The sequence below is a fragment of the Microtus ochrogaster genome, chromosome 5 (assembly GCF_000317375.1).
Source record: "Microtus ochrogaster isolate Prairie Vole_2 chromosome 5, MicOch1.0, whole genome shotgun sequence".
Lineage (NCBI taxonomy): Eukaryota > Metazoa > Chordata > Mammalia > Rodentia > Cricetidae > Microtus > Microtus ochrogaster.
Genome location: NC_022012.1, coordinates 49,995,571 through 50,015,041, shown reverse-complemented (window position 1 = coordinate 50,015,041; position 19,471 = coordinate 49,995,571). Strand labels below are relative to the sequence as shown.

At 37.2% G+C, this 19,471-nt stretch overlaps 1 protein-coding gene across 5 annotated transcripts in view; it reads left to right on the top strand.

The window, feature by feature from the left end:
- Nucleotides 1-19,471, top strand: part of Scaper (S-phase cyclin A associated protein in the ER) — a 349,156-nt gene that overhangs the window by 44,828 nt on the left and 284,857 nt on the right. For 3 of the 5 annotated variants that reach the window (XM_026779044.1, XM_005347393.3, XM_026779041.1), the window contains 4 exons: nucleotides 60-176; nucleotides 4,034-4,191; nucleotides 13,070-13,329; nucleotides 18,775-19,002. In XM_026779044.1, coding sequence (XP_026634845.1) covers nucleotides 60-176; nucleotides 4,034-4,191; nucleotides 13,070-13,329; nucleotides 18,775-19,002 — 763 coding nt within the window. The remainder of the gene's footprint in view (nucleotides 1-59; nucleotides 177-4,033; nucleotides 4,192-13,069; nucleotides 13,330-18,774; nucleotides 19,003-19,471) is intronic. The other 2 variants (XM_026779042.1, XM_026779043.1) reach the window with 2 other exon arrangements.

The following is a 19,471-nucleotide window of genomic DNA, read 5'->3' as shown; positions in this document are numbered from 1 at the left end:
TGTTTCCCCATTTTTTTTGTTGTTGTTAAAGTAATCTACTTTATGTTCTGAATTATCAGACCAACCTCACTGGCATGGGAAGTAAAGAAGATGTCTCCAGGACGCCATGTGATTCCAAGCCCATCAACAGATAGAATGAATGTGGCATCAACTGCAAGAAGAAGCTTAAATTTTGGGTGAGATGATTTAAAAAATACGCATAGTATTATAAACCCATGTTTATATATGTATGTATTTGAAAAATACTCATAGTATTATAAACCCAGTATTCCATGAGAAAAATATTCATAGTACCAACCCCATGTAGGAGAAATCATGCATCATTTCCAGGGAAAGGCTCACCAATTTCTGCTCAGATTCCTATATCTGAGAGAAAGTTACTAGAGTAAACAAAACATATGCACAAAAATCTGGAAAGGTGACTTTATTACTCACAGATTGACAGAAGGTAAGAACAAAAGCCTATATACTTGATAGCCTAGTCCTTTGACATCCAGGGAAGTTTTATCTGTGTGTCTTCTCTTTTACCTAAGAGGACTCGAAAAGCGTTCCAGTAAGAACATTACACATTGGATTTTTTTTCTTTTTTCCTGAGCTCAGATATTATAGGTTCTTTTCTATAGGCACAGTAATGAAGAACTAGTTACGCTGGACAGTTTCTTTTCATTTCATAAGTTTGCATTCTTGTATGTTCTTCATGAAAGTTGGAAGCCAGAGAGGGGAGGAATGAATGACCTAGCCGGCTACTGGTACCATTTTTTTCTACATTGTATATATGCTTGAAATTGTCAGAGTAAAAAAAAAAAATGCAGTGGGCACATACTGCAGGCAGGTAACTATTGTGGCTCTCAGGGTTGTTGCTGGGTAAGACTGATTACATTAAAGCAGCGGTTTTCAACCTTCCTAATGCTGTGATTCTTTAATACAGTTCCTTATGTTGTAGTGACCCCAAATTATACAGTAATTATTTTTGTTGCTATCTGACATGCAGGGTATTTGATATTTGACCCCTATGAAAGGGTTGTTTTATCTCAAAAAGAGTCGAGCACCCCAGGGTGTGAACCACTGAGCTAGAGTGAAGTTGCACATGTATGTGAAGGGTTCTCATGATTGCATGGTGAACACTTTAGCAACTTAGCCTACTTCCCCAGCATTATCATTTTTAGTATCTGTTTTCTCTGCCGTTATCATCTTTGAAGCAAGATCTTTGACATATCTGTATATCTTGAGGATCCTAACACTGTATCTGGCATTTAGTAAAAGCTGATTCTTTGCTCAGTAGCATTAGACTTTTGCTTTCAGTCTCTCTGATGAGGTTCTTAGATTGTGTTTCCTTTGGTGAATTTTAATGGGCTTTAAGAATCCTGTGATACTTGGACCTTGGCAGGTGGGAAAAGATAGCTAGCAAACAACCAAAATACAATCTCCCAGACAAAAGAGTATTTACAAGCGAACTTGCTCTTTACTGAAGTTCATTAATCTCTTTCCAAGAATTTTATAACACAGATTTATTTTAATTCTGGAGACTTTTAACTCATGCATTAATTACCTTTCTCATGGCCATTATCAAATACCTGGCAAAAGCAACTTAGGGGAGCTTTGTAATTCTGTCTAGAAACTCCCTTACAGACATGACCAGAGGGTTGTCTACTAGGTAATTCTAGATCCTGTCAAGTTGACAGTATTATCCATGGCACTGCCTATGTGCATGAAGTTCTTTTCTTTTCTTTTCTTTTCTTTTCTTTTCTTTTCTTTTATTTTTATTTTTTTCGAGACAGGGTTTCTCTGTGGTTTTGGAGCCTGTCCTGGAACTCCCTTTGTAGACCAGGCTGGTCTCGAACTCACAGAGATCCGCCTACCTCTGCCTCCCGAGTGCTGGGATTAAAGGCGTGCGCCACCACCGCCCGGCTGTGCATGAAGTTCTTATACTGTTCTCTTTGTGATCCTATTCATTATCCTTGTATAAATGCATTGCTTCTTTTTACTTTCTGATATGGTTCATTGGCTGCCCTTAGTACCCACCCACATCTCATGCTGCTTGAGTTGTGCTTTACAAACTGAAATATAGTTATAAAGCTTGGGTTTTGTTCATTATTTTAACTCAAAATTTAAATAGTAAGTAAACCATTGAGTATGTATTATACTACAGAGCCACTTTTTCTGAAAATCAAAAGAAAAAAACACTAAGATTTTGGAAATCTTCAAAGCCATATCCTCAGGGAAAGGAAAAGGTGGGAGGGAAAGAAGATGATGTCTCCTTACTTGCAATGAGTTCTCTTTGCCTGTTTCACCACAGATGAAAGGGGCTTGGGAGCAACCCTAATCCCAACTAGCCAGCAGTACTGTTTCCATGTCAGTGCACCAAGATAGGGGACCTAATTTTGGTGACAGAGAAGTGAATGAACTTTTTGGGTCAATATAAGAGAGGAAGGATGTCACTGTTAGGCTGTACTTGAACCCAAGAAAAACCGGCGTTCTTTTTTTTTTTTTTTTTTTTTTTTTTTTGCTATTCTGACTACCTAAATATAATAAAAGCTATATACAGCAAGCCGACAGTTAACATCAAATTAAACGGAGAGAAACTCAAAGCCATCCCACTAAACTCAGGAACACGACAAGGCTGTCCACTCTCGCCATACTTCTTCAATATAGTGCTTGAAGTTCTAGCAATAGCAATAAGACAACATAATGGGACCAAGGGGATTCGAATTGGAAAGGAAGAAGTTAAACTTTCGTTATTTGCAGATGATATGATAGTGTACATAAGCGACCCCCAAAACTCCACCAAAGAACTTTTACAGCTGATAAACACCTTTAGTAATGTGGCAGGATACAAGATCGACTCCAAAAAATCAGTCACCCTCTTATACACAAAGGATATGGAAGCAGAGAGGGAAATCAGAGAAGCTTCACCTTTCACGATAGCCACAAACAGCATAAAATATCTTGGGGTAACTCTAACCAAGGAAGTGAAAGATCTATTTGACAAGAACTTTAAGTCTTTGAAGAAAGAAATTGAAGAGGATACCAGAAAATGGAAGGACCTCCCTTGCTCTTGGATTGGGAGGATCAATATAGTAAAAATGGCAATTCTACCAAAGGCAATTTATAGATTCAATGCAATCCCCATCAAGGTCCCATCAAAATTCTTCACAGATCTTGAGAGGACAATAATCAACTTTATATGGAAAAACAAAAAACCCAGGATAGCCAAAACAATCCTATACAATAAAGGATCTTCTGGAGGCATTACCATCCCTGACTTCAAACTCTATTACAGAGCTACAGTAATGAAAACAGTGTGGTACTGGCATAAAAACAGAGAAGTCGACCAATGGAATCTTATAGGAGACCCGGATTTTAACCCACAAACCTATGAACATCTCATTTTCGATAAAGGAGCTAAAAGTATACAATGGAAGAAAGAAAGCATCTTCAACAAATGGTGCTGGATGTCAACCTGTAGAAGAATGAAAATAGACCCATATCTATCACCATGCACAAAACTCAAGTCCAAATGGATTAAAGACCTCAATATCAGTCAGAACACATTGAACCTGATAGAAAACCGGCGTTCTTTAGTGGTCTCACAGCCCTGGGGCCTCCTCAGACCTGAGGGATCTGTAATGCTTACCAATAAATTTACTTCCACTGTGGCATAATTCTTTAAATTAGTGAAGGAAAAGAATTCCAGGCTTAGCTAGTAGCAGATTTTTTTTTAAAAAAAAATAAATGTGAGCTATTAAAGAGATTGTAGAAGGAGTGGATAGGATAGTGTGAAGATTCAGGAAAAATAACTTTAGATAATAATGCTACTCAATTTTCAAGGAACCAAAATTGAATATTGCCAATGAAGCATTGTGTTTGCAATTGATGAAAGAAATATATACAAAGAAGAAACAATTTTAGCCTGAATCAAGAATTACTTGTTAACACATGTTGTTATTAATAAAAACTAGTAATAGTAATGTTATGATTTCACAATTTTTACTTTGATATTTAATTTATTACTTGTGTTTATTTTTCTCAATAGGAGTTTACCTGGCACAGTAACTGCCCCATGTCTGGCTCCTACAGGTGTCAGTTGGGCCGACAAGGTAAAGGCTCATCATACTGGCTCTGCCGCATCTGATGTAACACCTTCTCAAGCCTGTGCATCAACAACAGTGCAAAAGACTTCCCGCAAAAATGGCAAGTGATTTTCAGTTAACAGGTTTTTTTTAAGATTTTTATTTATTCATGTTTTGGCTGCCTGTAGTTAAAAGGGATATTTATATTTTAAAATACTTGGCCCTAATATATTTTTACATTTACATTTTAGTCTTACCTATGTCATTTTGATCTCTGTTAGTTAAAATCATGAAATGCAGTAATTCATTGTTAAAGTGCTTCCCTAGCATATATAGGACACCCTAAATTGAATTTTGGGCATTTCTTTTTTGGTACTGAATGTATTTAATTTAATTTTTCACTTTGATTTCAGTTATGTTGGCTCATTTTAAATACTATTCCTTCCTTTTATCCAATATATTGTCCTTGATTTCATTGTACAAGCAAACTTGTAGCAAATTGGCAGTAGGCAAGGGTTCTATTTTCTTTTTTGTTGCTATAGTATAGTATCAGAGGGTGTGTATTTTCTAAGCAAAAGAGGTTTATTTAGCCCACAGTTTTAGAGGGGAAAAATCTAAGATTGGTTGGCCCCATCAATTTTAATATCTAGAAGCTGCAAATAAAATTTTATAATCATCAAAATTCTGAAAGAGAATTAATTTCTATTCTAGAGATGATGGCTAGCTAAATTGCCCATTAAGACTGAGAAGAGATTAGTATGCTGTTAAACATGGAAGATCTCAAAAAAGGCTTACATTCCTCAGACCCAGTTACTACTAGGAAAAAAAAACAGTACAGAGAGCCAAAGATAATAAATAAATTAGTAATGTTATAGAAAGGCTGCTTGTTTGTTCCCAACTGGTCAGCCCCAAAATAATCGCACAGAAACCATATTATTTGCAATATTGTTTAGCCAATAGCTTAAGCATATTTCTGGCTAACTCATATCTTAAATTAACGCATCTCCATTAATCTGTGTATCACCATTAAGCTGTGGCTTACTGGGTAAAGTTCTGGCACATCTGCTCCCTGCAGCGGCTACATGGCGTCTCACTGACTCCGCCTTCTTTCTCCCAGCATTCAGTTTAATTTTTCTTGCCTAGTTTTACTCTGCCCTATCAACAGGCCAAGGCAGTTTCTTTATCAACCAATGGTATTCACAGCATACAGAGGGGACTCCCACATCACAATGATGATAGTATCAGGATGACAGCAACTGCTATAGACTTTAAAAAAAAAAAGATCACAATGCTCTGAAAATAAAGAATTCAGAAAATAATAGTATTAAGAAATTTAAAATTAGGTAGGTATGGTATCATGCACCCTAGGAGAATGAGATAGGAGGATCATGAGTTTGAGGCTAGTCTGAACTTCATAACAGGTCCAGTCTAGTCTGAGCTACCTAATGAAACCTTATCTCAGCAACAGCAATGGAAAACATTTGAGGACTTTAGCGATATGTTGACTCTGAAAACAGCATAAAATATCAAGGCTAGCCCAGAGAGACCAGAGAGACAAAAAAGGAAAGAAATGAAGAGAAGAACGAGGGGACATACACGAAATCCATGAAAAGGTGTAGAGATTTTATAAAGCAGCATTAGAAATGATGTCAAATTTCCAAACTGCTAAAATAAATCAAGTGTTAGACTTAAGGAATCCTCTCAGGCCCAAGCAGGAAAATACGAAATAAATTTCCTCTAAATACAATATAATAAAAATACTGAAATTTGAAGAAACAGAAAAATCTTTATAAGTGGTTAGAGGACACAAATGCCATTTTCAAAAAGGAAAATCAGCAGGTAGCTGACTTTATAAGAGGAACTATGGATGCTAAGTACAGTAGAGAATATGTTTAGAATGCTGGAGACATAGCCAAGATAATGTACGTTACCAAGTTAAAATAAAAATGTTTTCAGGGAAAAGTTTCAGAAAGTTGTAAACAGCAGGTCTGTGTTCAAATGTTGTGGATAGCTTTTGGGATGGATGGAAAATGATTTCAGATGGACACCTAAGGAGACCCAGAAGGAATAAATGTAGACAAGTCAGGAGTGTTGACTGTGTAAGCATTATGACTGTGGGGTTTGGGATACAGCAGAATGAATGTTGATAACACAAAATACAAAGCATTGGATGACTACACTGCTAAATTTCCTTCTTTCTCTTTTTTCTTCCCTCTTCTCCCCTTCTCTTGCCCTCTCTTCTCCCCTTCTTCCCTCTCTGTCTTTCTTCTGTCTCTTTTATCCTTCAGAGGCCAAAGTTGATGTCAGGTGTGTTCCTATTGATCTCTACTTTATTGTTTGAGACAGGGGCTCTCACTGAACTTAAGAGTTCACCAGTTGGCTAAATTGTCTGGTCATCCATTTCCTGAGATCTTCCTGTCTTTGTCTCATAGCTTTGGGATTACAGCCTAATGCTACCATCCCCAGCTTTTTGCATGAATGGTAGGGGTTGGACTCAAGTTCTCCTAAAACAGCTACCAAACAGGGACCAGGTATTCAAATACTGAGATATAGGTGACATCTCATTCAAACCATCACATTCTACTCCCTGGTATCCATTGTCTTGTGGCCATAACATAATGCAAAAACGCGGTTAGTCCAACTTGAGAAGTCCCCCTAGTCTTTCACAGTCTCAACAGAGTTCAAGTCTGTTCTGAGACTCAAGGTAGTACCAGTTGTAACCTCTGTAAAAATCGAAAAGCAAATTATATACTTCCAGCAATGATACAGAATGTACATTACCATTCCAAAAATGCAAGAATATGGGTACAATGAGAAAATACTGGACCAAATCAAGACCCCCTGTTCACTATCTGGGTTTGCCATGCTTCTATGTACTTTTTTTGTCTGAATGCAGTATGCCTTTTGTCTCAGCAGGTGTGCTGAACTCTGCAGGTCGGCTCTGATTTGTAGCTACAGCAGCTCTTCCCTCTGCTTCTGCTGCTCATTTTGCCTTGTTAACCTTCCTGGCACAGAATCCTTTGTATTCCTGTTAGTATTCTAATTTTAGTTTCTCAGGCGTCTTTGAACTTCATAAAATCCCTTGCTTCTTATCCCTTTTGAGCCGTTTTGTAACTTACACGTTTATATACATGATAGGTAGCTTTGTTGTGTGATGTGTAATGTGTGACCTGAGAGTTAATATTAGTAATTAAAATTGGAATTAAAAATCTGTTTGACTTGGTCAGGACTATCAAAGAAAGTGAGAGCTCTCAGGAAAATTCCTGCCAATTGAACTACCCTAACTTGTGGATTTATTGTTACTCAATAAATTCTGACATTGTGAAAAGACACAAATATGTTTCTCTATTTCTGACATAGCATGCTTGTGGCAGTAGCTGAGTGTGTACATAAACAAAATCAGTAAAGATATTGAAGGTTAAATGTCTAGCAAATTTGGCACAGTTACATGTTTAACAAAGTGTATGCATTCCTCACTTTTCTTTTTGCTTCTGTACTTCAGTCTGAATTCTTGATATGGACATGTATTCTAACTTGCTGATCTTCTGTTCTAATTGTCTAATCTACTATGAAACCAGCTAGTATATTCATAATTTTTTATCATTAAAAATGTGGATTCTGTGGGTGTAGGGCTGCTGAAGGATGGGTTGCCTCTTGGGGTTCACATTCCTGAAGAAACATGACTTTCTTTCTCATTAGTTGCCAGTGGTATGTCAACTATGGGTGGTTTTCATCAACTCCTTCCCCAGCCATGCTGGGACTGTGCTTTTCTTCATCTTGTTCTGATCTTGTGTAAACAGTCACAGCTGTTATGAGTAAACACATGCAATGACCTTGTCATGTCCTATTTTAACTATAAGTGGACAAAAAGAGCACGTGAAATTAGGCGGGAAAGTGGTAGATGGGTAGGAGAATAATTAGAGCAGCGAGAATAGGAGTAGATTTAACCAAAACACATTATATAAAAATATGAGATTCGCAAACATATTTTAAACCTACATGAAGTATTGATGGATTTTGGAGATGTAGTATTAGATTTAAAAAATGCTACCCAACTAGAGTAAGTGGTGATATCTGCATCCCAGTCCCCACACTTCCCGCCTGCTGATCCCTTTCTTTCCACACTTATCACAGCTGTTTTGAATTATCTGTACTTGAAAAAACAGAACAAAACAAAAAAAAATAATAGAAAAATCCAAACACCAGAATTATACACACTGTCTTTAAAGTAGGTTTTAGTAGATTTCATCTCTCTGACTTCCCCCTTACTTTTCCATATAATTTTTCCCTACTTCTTAAAATTGGTGCTTCTTTGTGTGATTAATTTCAATCTCTACGTGTAGATGCAATTTTCTAATCTTTACAGTAAACTGTCTCTTCAACCATTAACCATTTGTATGTTTGAGGCATTTAATATTCTGTTCCTTTTCAAATTCTTAAAAGGTTGTTTTCCCTAATAGCTTTCTCTATTTAAAAAAAAAAGGTTATCCTGGGCTGTATCCAATTGTCCTTAAGAATATTTGATAGGAAGTTAAATGATGTTCAACACACTAGGGAAAAGGTCCTGTTAAGCACTGTTAAGAATGCTGGTTTAATGTTAATTCCTTAATACAACTATTCCTTGAAGTTTTCCCCTTTTAATAACTTGAACTGTTTAGAAGCAATTACTCAACTTCCTGAGAGGTAGTTGTTGAGTGGTTCTAATATATGCTGCCCCAAGTGTGCAGCTGACAAACAGCCCTGGGCAAAGGGAGAGACTGCCTGGAAGTCAGCCTGCTGTTTCAAACCATCATCTGCCATGCACGAATGCTTTATTCTAGCTACAAGGACCACTACACCCCAAGCTGTAACTCCTATTTCAGAAGGTCCTGCATGGTCATGGCTTCTTCAGACAACTTGCACCAGCCTCAGCTGGTGACCTTTTCACCTGCAGCAATTCTCACTAAGGCCTAGGTGGCAGAATAAATTACCCTCCTCCTTCAACAGAAGCCCCTGACAGTTGTAATTCAAAGTCTCCATTTGGACCTTATGCCAGACTTGAGATCAGCATGGAAGATGAAACAGTACTGTGAATGGTGCAAAAACATAAAAGTTCTGCATTTATATCCCAGCCCCTCTAGGCTATATAACCAGTGGGCCAAGCTGGTAATATGAGGAGGGGACAGTGCTTGTCATGGTGGTAACAGCCACAACACTAACAAGTGATGAAGTGGTAGTGGCTTTAGCCACAACAATAAAAAGGCTATTGAAGAGTTATAAAACCTGGATAGCAGTCAGCCTGATGACCTGAGTTCAGTTTCTAGGTCCTACAGTGGAAGGAGTGCTGACTCCTGAAACTTGTTCTCTGAATTGCCATGGGCACCATGCACAGACAACATACCTAATAAGACAAATGTGGAGAACAATTGAGGGAGACACCTACAATCAATCTCTGGTTTACATTCTCTCTCTCTCTCTCTCTCTCTCTCTCTCTCTCTCTCTCTCTCTCTCTCTCTCTCTCACACACACACACACACACACACACAAAATCCACACAGAATTATAGGCTTTTCTCCTCCTCTGTCTGGAAAGATGATAAGAGAGGTGGAGTACTGTGTTCCTAAGCCTATCAGGGTTTTGTTTGAGATTGTGTTAGGTTGATTACTCCATTTGAGATTTCCAGTGAAAAGCCTGGGATACTCACAAAACCCACTACATCCCTGAGTTACAGTTTTTATTTTCCAGTCTTGTACGGTTGCTTTGCTTTTTGCTTAGCTTGTTAAGATCCCAGCTGCTGTTCTCTTTTGTTTTCTTGGAGTCTTGCCTTGCATACAAAAAGCTGAGTTGTCAGGCACCTTGGGGAAAAGTGAATGCAGATTTCTTTCTTTCTTTCTTTCTTTCTTTCTTTCTTTCTTTCTTTCTTTCTTTCTTTCTTTCTTTCTTTCGCTTATTTCTCTGTAGTATCCCCCATTTTCTGTAAGACTTTGCCTCTGGCCTCTAATGCCTGTTTAGCCATCCAGGAATGCGGGCTTTTGTTAGAACCCAGTTCATTGAACTCCCAGTCTCAAATGTTTCAGTCAAAATACTAAGGTGAATGTAGGTCTGATGCTGCCGTTCCCTTTACTCAGGAATTGTAGTTTTTCAGGATATGCTTATGCTGGGTGCCTTCCAGTGTTTTAAACAGCTCATTTATATATTTTGTCTAGTTTTTATGGCTGTTTTTGGCAAGAAAAAGGCCAATTTTCATTCAAGTTCTTTTTTATGGCCTGAACTACTAACTCTAAATATATATGCTTGTATACATGGAACATTTACCAAAATTAAAACATGCTGTATTGTTAGAAAGTCTTAGGAAATTTCAGGTGATTTAAATCGTTTCAGAGGTGGGGTGTGCTGGTAAGATGGCTCAGTAGATAAAGGACTTGCTGTCAGTACTGATGACCTGAGTTAGATAGCTGGGACCACGTAGTAGAAAGAGAGAACCAGTTCTTGAACATTGGCCTCTGATGCCCCCATATGTGCACATGGACACACTTTATAAAATAGAAATAAAATGGATTTTGTTACTATTACATGGAACTTTATATTTATTTAGGAATAATATCAGAAAGAACATCTCAGTGAAAATTTGAGAAAGTGAATTGAATAAAGGTGAATGCTTAAAAACCTTATGAGATATCTGTTCAGTGCTCCAATGTGGGTCTCTGTCTCCTTTCATCGCCTGATGAAGGTTAATATTCAGGAGGATGCCTATATGTTTGTCTTTGGATTCACCTTCTAATTAGCTTCTCTAGGATCGCGAATTATAAGCTCACTGTCCTTTATTTATGGCTAGAAACCAAATATGACTGAGTACATCCCATGTTCCTCTTTTTGGGTCTGGCTTACCTCACTCAGGATAGTGTTTTCTATTTCCATCCATTTGTACACAAACTTCAAGAATTCCTTGTTTTTTACTGCTGAGTAATACTCTAATATGTATATATTCCATACTTTTTTCATCCATTCTTCCATTGAAGGGCATCTAGGTTGTTTCCAGGTTCTGGCTATTACAAACAATGCTGCTATGAACATAGTTGAGCATATACTTTTGTTGTATGATAGGGCCTCTCTTGGGTATATTCCCAAGAGTGGTATTGATGGGTCCAGGGGTAGGGTAACCCACACACTGAGACAATAGGGATGATCTTTCGGGAATTCACCAAGACCAGCTAGCCTGGGTCTGAAAAAGCATGGGATAAAACCGGACTTACATAGCGGACAATGAGGACTACTGAGAACTCAAGAACAATGGCAATGGGTTTTTGATCCTACTGCACATACTGGCTTTGTGGGAGCCTAGTCAGTTTGGATGCTCAACTTACTAAACCTGGATGGAGGTGGGCGGTCCTTGGACTTCCCACAGGTCAGGGAACCCTGATTGCTCTTCAAGCTGATGAGGGAGAGGGACTTGATCGGGGGAGGGGGAGGGAAATGGGAGGCGGTGGCGGGGAGGAGGCAGAAATCCTTAATAAATAAATAAAATTTAAAAAAAAAAACCTTATGAGATAAAGAAGAAAAACCAAAATCCCTTTCTTTTGAATTTGTAAAAGAAAAGGTTAAGCCCAAGAAACTTAAAAAGAAAAGTAGATAGTTGTAATGTTAAAAGGTATTTTTCAGATAGATAAATAAAATGACCACTCTAATAATCTGGGTGAAGGAAAAAAAGAGAACTAAGGTATGTCATAGAGAATGCCAGTATTGATTGACAAGATAGTAATAGGGTATTAAAACAGTATTATGCCTCAGATTTGGAAAATCATAAGAAATTAACAAAATTCTTATACTATAACTTCACATTTACAGCACAAAAATTAGAAAAACTTAAAGGGATTTTATAGGTATCTTAAAAATGTGAATCTCAAATACTTTTTCACAAATAAGATTCTAGGTCAAGATGGTTGTATGCATAAAGTCTTCTAGACTTTTAAAATAAAAATATCAAGCCTATGAAAATTTATCCTTGGGGAAAGAAAGATCATGTTTTATAATGTTAGCACAATCTTAACATCAAGACCTAACATAGAAATTACAGAAAGTTTGTCTCTTGGACACTAATATAAGTATTCTAATCAAGCATTAGTGAACTAAATGTTGTGATAAGTAATGCATCACAACCAGGTGGGGTATTTCAGTTATCCTTCAGTTAGTGTATTGAATTGAGTTGAATGCAGTTTTGTTAATGAAATTCATACTACTGGAAAATTTATACATATAAAATTGTGAAAGGAATTATAATTTTTAGTTTTTAGTTTTTAATTTTAATTTTTATACTTCTGTTCCAACATTCTGTTTAGTGTGGCTCAGTTTAATGCATGATTTGCTGTTCTTAAACATTCATTATTATGAGAATAATTTATCAATATACTTTTCACTGGAGGTTCATTGAAGATGTAATTTGTAAGTATTTTTGTTTTCTCATGACCTTGGTATAGTCTTTATTCTGAAATACCGTTTTTTACTTGCACCAGTCATTTAATTGTATGGTAGTATTTGTGCTGGCCGTCTGCACTCATGGATTAGGTTCAAGTTTTCAGTAATGTTTTTCTTTCTTTTAAAGAATGAAGTGATTGATCATCATGGTTTGAAGGGGAACTGGTTAAATTAATTGGGAAGTGAAGTCTTTTGTTAAACTCTTTTAATTGTGTAATTCAGTTTTTTTCTTCCTCTGTGGTTCTTACTCATTTTATGATTTCTCTTTTAATTTGTCCTATATCTAAATATTGAATATATAGTTGATATGATTTATTGTGTTATTACTTTTGTTGGGTATACTAATAGTATTAAACATGTTTTCTGTTAAAAATAGACTGAGTAAAAGTGCAATAATGTCTAGAATTTACCTTAAAATATTTTAGGAAAAACAATGGCATAGGAGAAATTAATGAAATTAGATTGGAAAACATTTTTATTGTATAGGTTTCTCAAAATTTTTACCATCTAAATAAAATTTGATTTATTTTTGTCCCTTAATTGCATAGAACGGAAAGATGCTGAAGGATGGGAAACTGTTCAGAGAGGAAGGCCAGTTCGTCCCCGATCCACAGCTGCGATGCCACGGGCTTCACTGGTGACAGAAACTTTAAGGTCAAAGGATGACAGTGATAAGGAAAATGTGTGCCTTTTACCTGGAGAAAGGACACCGAAGGGTGATCTTATTGAAGACAGACCTTCTGTTGCTGAACCTCTGTCCAAAGACTCACCGCATTCTTCTGACCGTCCTCTTGCTGAGAGAACTCAGGTAATGTGTTCTGAAAGTCCTCACTGCTGTTTTTGAGGACAGCTGTGTGTGGTGGGATGTCTCATCCTCTACACTTCACTCTTCATCGTTAAGATTGAGATTAAGGGAAGTTTAGGATTCGATGGGTGAGTCTTCCCCTACTTAGATTCCAAGTTAATGTTTATTACATTTTCTTTTTTCCTCTGTCTGCATGTCTCTCTATACTTTGCTAAATACTTTGAGGTTAATGTGCTAACATCAAAGTCATCTAGTTTTGTACCATAGCATGCATCTTCTGAGAACAGATGTATTCTTTTATGTAGCAATATTATGCAATTCTGTAAATTTAACATTCATATAATATCTAATTTATGGTCAGTATTCAAATTTTTCTTATTGTTAATAGGCTTTCTACCCCTATCCCCAATAATAGGTTCTTCTGCCAATGTAGTACACCAGTTCAAGCCAAATTGAAAAAGTATAACAACAGGTTTATTTGAGCAAAGCAACCCCCAGGCAGGTTCTTCAGTCTTAGAGATGGAGGCCTGAGAAGTGGTGCCCATAGATGAAAGTCGGGAAACTTTATAGGTGTTAGGCCAGAAGTGATGATGTGACCAACACTAACTGGGTTTTCCCCCAAGTATGGTCAGAAACTGAGCACTTTAGGCAGGGATTTGGGCAGCTGGCAACTTCAAAGGAGGAAGCTGCAGTAGCTGCCAATCATGTGGAACCAAGGCTTTGGGCACCTTTTCTTTGTTTGGCGACTGAGTGGGCAGGGTTTGGAGAGAAGGAGACAGGCTTTCTAGATTGCAGAGGTGAGCTGGAGGATCCAACCAAACAATTGTATTAAGTTTTTAGTATTTTGTTTTAATTTTAAAGACCTAGGTTTTTTTTTTTTTTTGTTAAAATTGTACTTATGTGTGTGTGTCAGGTTGCACCTGTGGAGGTTGGAGGTCAGAGGACAACTTGGAAGTATTGGTTTTCTCCTTCTATCTTCTTAGTTTGGGGTTTTGAACTCATATCATCAGGCTTGTGTAGTTTATCCTGTGAGCCATCTTGTTCACCCCTTTGATTAAAGTATAAAGATGGGAGTCTTACTCTGTAGCCCAGGCTGGCCTAGAATTTAACTATCTTCCTGCTTCAGCCTTTTGGGGTTGGCATTACAGTTATATCCTACCATGACTGACTGCCTTTATTGTTTTCCTTTTTATTTGAGACAGTCTTGCTGTGTAGCTCAGGCTGGCTTCAAACCCATGATTGTCCTGTTTCACTTTCCTTAGTTCTGGGACTTCAGGAATATGTTATTATGCATGGCCCTACTGATCATCTTTGTGAATTATTTGTCTACTGATTTGGGATCTCATCTAGAATCTCATGGTACTTTTGGTTTTGTTTCTTTACTGTCTTTTCTCCATCACCTCCCCCCCCCCGCCCATCCCCAGCCATTCTTTTTTTTTAATTTTTATTATTTAATTAAGAATTTCCACCTCCTCCCCTCCTCCCATTTCCCTCCCGCCTCAGCCATTCTTTTGACAGAGTTTCTCTGTATAGCCTTGACTTGGCTGTCCTAGAACCTGCTCTGTGGACAAGGCAGCCTCAAACTTAGAGAGATCTGTCTGTCCCTGCCTCCATGTTGCTGAGATTAAAGGTGTGAGCCACCATACACAGCTTCTTTACTGGTTTTCGTTAGGGACAGTCCCTCATCTTTTTTAGGCTTTCATGACTTGAAGTGTTTGGAAGAACTCATTGCCATTTTATTTGTTTTGTTTTGCTTTGTAACAGTGTTCTTTCTTTATTCATTTTTTTGCCTACAGTTCAGTTTGTTTTATTCCTTTATGACAGAAATAAATGACTTTCTGTAATGCCACAATGATTATAATTTGACCAGATTTATCATTGATTGACTCAGATGGTGTTCTCTTGCTTCATTTGGAGTTTAGTGATTTAAAAAATGATATTGAGGGGTTGGAGAGATGGCTCAGTGGTTAAGAGCACTGGCTGTTCTTCTAGAGGTCCTGAGTTCAATTCCCAGCACCCACATGGTGGCTCGCAATCATCTATAATGATATCTGGTGCCCTCTTCTGGCCTACAGTTGTACTGCAGGCAGAACACTGTATATGCAATAAATAATTAAATCTTTTTTATTTTTTTTATTTTTATTTTTTAAATTTATTTATTTATTGAGGATTTCTGCCTCCTCCCCGCCACCACCTCTCATTTCCCTCCCCCTCCCCCGATCAAGTCCCTCTCCCTCATCAGCTTGAAGAGCCATAGGGTTCCCTGACCTGTGGGAAGTCCAAGGACCGCCCACCTCCATCCAGGTTTAGTAAGTTGAGCATCCAAACTACCCAGGCCCCCCCAAAGCCAGTACGTGCAGTAGGATCAAAATCCCATTGCCATTGTTCTTGAGTTCTCAGTAGTCCTCATTGTCCGCTATGTTCAGCAAGTCCGGTTTTATCCCATGCTTTTTCAGACTCAGGCCAGCTGGCCTTGGTGAGTTCCCGAAAGAACATCCCCATTGTCTCAGAGTGTGGGTGTACCCCTCGCGGTCCTGAGTTCCTTGCTCGTGCTCCCCCTCCTTCTGCTCCTGATTTGGACCTTGAGATTTCTGTCCGGTGCTCCAATTTGGGTCTCTGAATGACATTGATATATTGATATTATTCTGCTTTAATGGTCTACAAATATCAATGCTAAGTATCCTTTTTGTAGTTAATGTTCCCAGTATTTCTTCTCTTTAACTTAAGAACTCATACACTTTTTAGATATTTATATACAATTTCTCGTTTGTTTGCTGTAATTATTATGTAAAAATTAACAATGATATATTTCTTGTTAGCAGAAGAAAGGATCTAAAGAAATCATTTATACAATAGTTATATTATAATATTTTCTGTTTAGAATATCTACTGTTTAAATTAATCTTCACCCAAAAGGTATTTTCCTTGGAAATAATCCTTAACTTCCTGGTCTTGCTTTTTTCTTTTTCTTTTTTTTTTTTTTGGTATTGGCAAATAAACCTTGTGAGGTCATACACATGCCAGGCAAGTACTCTATAAATGTGCAACTTTTTTTGTAAAATTTTTTGTTTTGAGATAAAGTGTTACTTAAGTGCTCAAGTTCGCCTTGATTTCACTTTGTAACCCAGGCTGATTTTGAACTTGTGATCCTTTTATCAACCTTCTGAGTACTTAGAGCCACAGACGTGCACTACCAATCCTGGCCATGACAAAGCTCCAATGTTACAGTACCCTTGATGTGCTAGACTCTTCACTGTGTTTTTTTATGTCATTGTGGGATTGCAAGCTTCTTCAAGTGATACTTAGTGTTCTAATTTGAGACAAAATGTAAAAGCCCTAGACATGCAGAAAATTGTCAGTATATATTTATTAGATGTAATTTAAGAAACTCTAATGCTTGGATATCCTTAGTGAAGAAATCTCCCTTCTTTTTTCCTTTCCTCCCATTTTACCTCTCTTTTTCTTTTCTTCTTTCTTCTCTCCATCCTTCCCTTCCCTTCCTACTTCCCTCTCTTCCTTTTATTTTCAAACAGGGTCTCACTACGTAACCTTGGTGGGCCTGGGACTTCCTATGTGGACCAGGCTACTCTGGACCTCACAGAGGTTCAATGCCTTTGTCTCCTGAGTGCTAGGATCAGAGGTGTGCGGCACGATGCCCAGTTCTTGCTCTTTTGAGATAGGGTCCACACTGTATATAACCTGTGATCCCCATGTTCTTTCTGCCTCTACTGTCCCAGTGCTGGGATTCTAAGCATTTGTCATCATGCTTGGGAATAAGTCACTTTTTAATTTTACCTATCATCAGGAATTTTACTGATATGGCTTACTTAAAATTATAATCTGATAAGAAAACTCATGACAATTTTTGGGTATTGAAATATATACATTTTAATTTTGAGATTTCAAGAGTAGCACATACAAAGAATTTCTGAGTAATTCAAATGTTACCCTGATGTTATAGTGTGAGAGCTTAGTTCTATAATAAACAGTCAGCTATGCTGTGAACATCAGTAATGCTAATGTAAATATTGTCAAGAAGATTACAAACCATGGTGACTGACAGGTTAATAATCTGATAACATTGTAAACAGTGTGACCCAATTTACATGATGTTTATGTTAAAATCAATACTTTGGATGCTTAGTTCTGACCAAGAGTAGGATGTCTGGAGTAGCTTGTATGACTTGGCCAAATTTTATATTATTAGAAAGAGTTCCTTAACCTGGGAACTATATGGCTACAATAGTATTTATCAGTGCTTATTTAGAGGTGATATGAGTATTAAATTCATTAATTTAGGTTTAGTTCTTTGACCCAAATTATAATTGTAACATAAAGGAATGTTTTAAAAAATCTGTTGGAATGTAAAATAGACTTGTTTATATTTACTAAATTAGATTTTAAAATGGATATGTAGGTGGTCTAAGCCAATGTTACAGTCTTTTTGTATTTTAACATTTGTTAGTCATGTGTAAGTTACTCTAAAGGGGGAGTGGGGGACATATAAATCTAAAGTATTTATCTGGGTATTTAATCTGGGTATTTATCTGGGTATTTAATCTGGGTATTTAATCTGAGTATTTATCTGGGTATTTAATCTGGGCATTTAATCTGGGTATTTAATCTGGGTATTTTAGATGTGTTCTATTAGGTCAACCTATTTTTTTCCTGAGACTTCTATAGGTTGTCTTTTTAATTTTTTTTCAAAATCTCAAAAATTGGTGAGATCATGTTTTAAAGTGGACAAGTTTGATACTTTTACGTAATCGTCCCCAAAATATATTTTAATAAGAAATGATTTCAGGATATTTTTTAGAATGCTGGCTCTTTCCATTTGATATTAGACACTCCACAAACAACCAACTGCATAGTACCTTGGGTTAAATGAGTACAGTAGTTAGCATTATGAGTGTGACTAGATTTCCTTGTGAGAGATATGAAATGCTCATTAAAAATTAGCCTACTAGGACTGGTTAGATGGTTTAGCAAATAAAGGTACTTGTTGCCAAGTCCAGTGACCCAAGCTTAATATCCAGATCCCACAAAATAGAAGTAGAGAATCCACTCATGCAAGTTGCCTTCTGATCACACAAGCTTAGTGACAAGTGTGTACATGTATACACATGCAGACATTTATAACACATAAGTGTTAAAATAAGTAAAAGCCAGTCTACTAAAAGGAAATATTGCAGTTGTTATGGCATCATTTCTTAGAATATCAAAGACTGATGCTTAGCACATAGTAAGCGTGCAGATTAAAGTTTCTGCAGCTGAATAGTTTCTTCCTTCTGCTGTGCTATGCTTCACACAGAGAAAGAGAGAATTTTCTATTGCACAGGTAAGTGCTGCTTCACAGTTATAGGTTAAGCAGAACTAGCTTTTACAAAATGTAATGTTTGGTACATTTGAAAGTTGTCCCTGGGTTATTCTAAAAGTATGTGTTTTTAGTTCACAGTGAGTATATTTGATGATGTCAAGAATTCTGGTAGTAGTCAAGACAGTTCAGTGAATTCTTCTGAAATACGAGCCATTCACAATGATGCAGTGTGCCTTGCTGTTCCTCAACAAGTCACCACAGCTTTGCCAACAGATAAAGACAGAGTTCTGGCAGAGAAAGCAGGACTAGTGAATGAGACAGACCCTTCAGATATTTCAAATGTGAGTGCTGCTGACTTGGTAAGAATAACTTATCGGAATTCTGTACAACTATATTAAAAAGGCATAAATTTAAATAATATTGATCTGTATTATAATCTTAAATTTTACAAAACTGGTTTTATGTAGTATTTTATATGTCAATTCATTTCAACATTTTTCTTACAGTAATATTTTCCTATAGTTAAGATTCTTACTTATTTGTACAGGACAAAAATGGTAATGTTATGGTTCAGAATCAGATTATATATGATTTGATTAAATGCATTTAGTTCAGGGTTAAGAAATCACACCTAGCTGGGCAGTGGTGGTGCACACCTTTAATCCCAGCAATCTGAGGCAAGTGAATCTCTCTGAGTTCAAGGCTAGCCTGGTCTACAGAGAAAGTTCCAGAATAGCCCGGGCTACACAGAAAAACCCTGTCTCAAAAAACCAAGCGCGCTCTCTCTCTCTCTCTCTCTCTCTCTCTCTCTCTCTCTCTCTCTCTCTC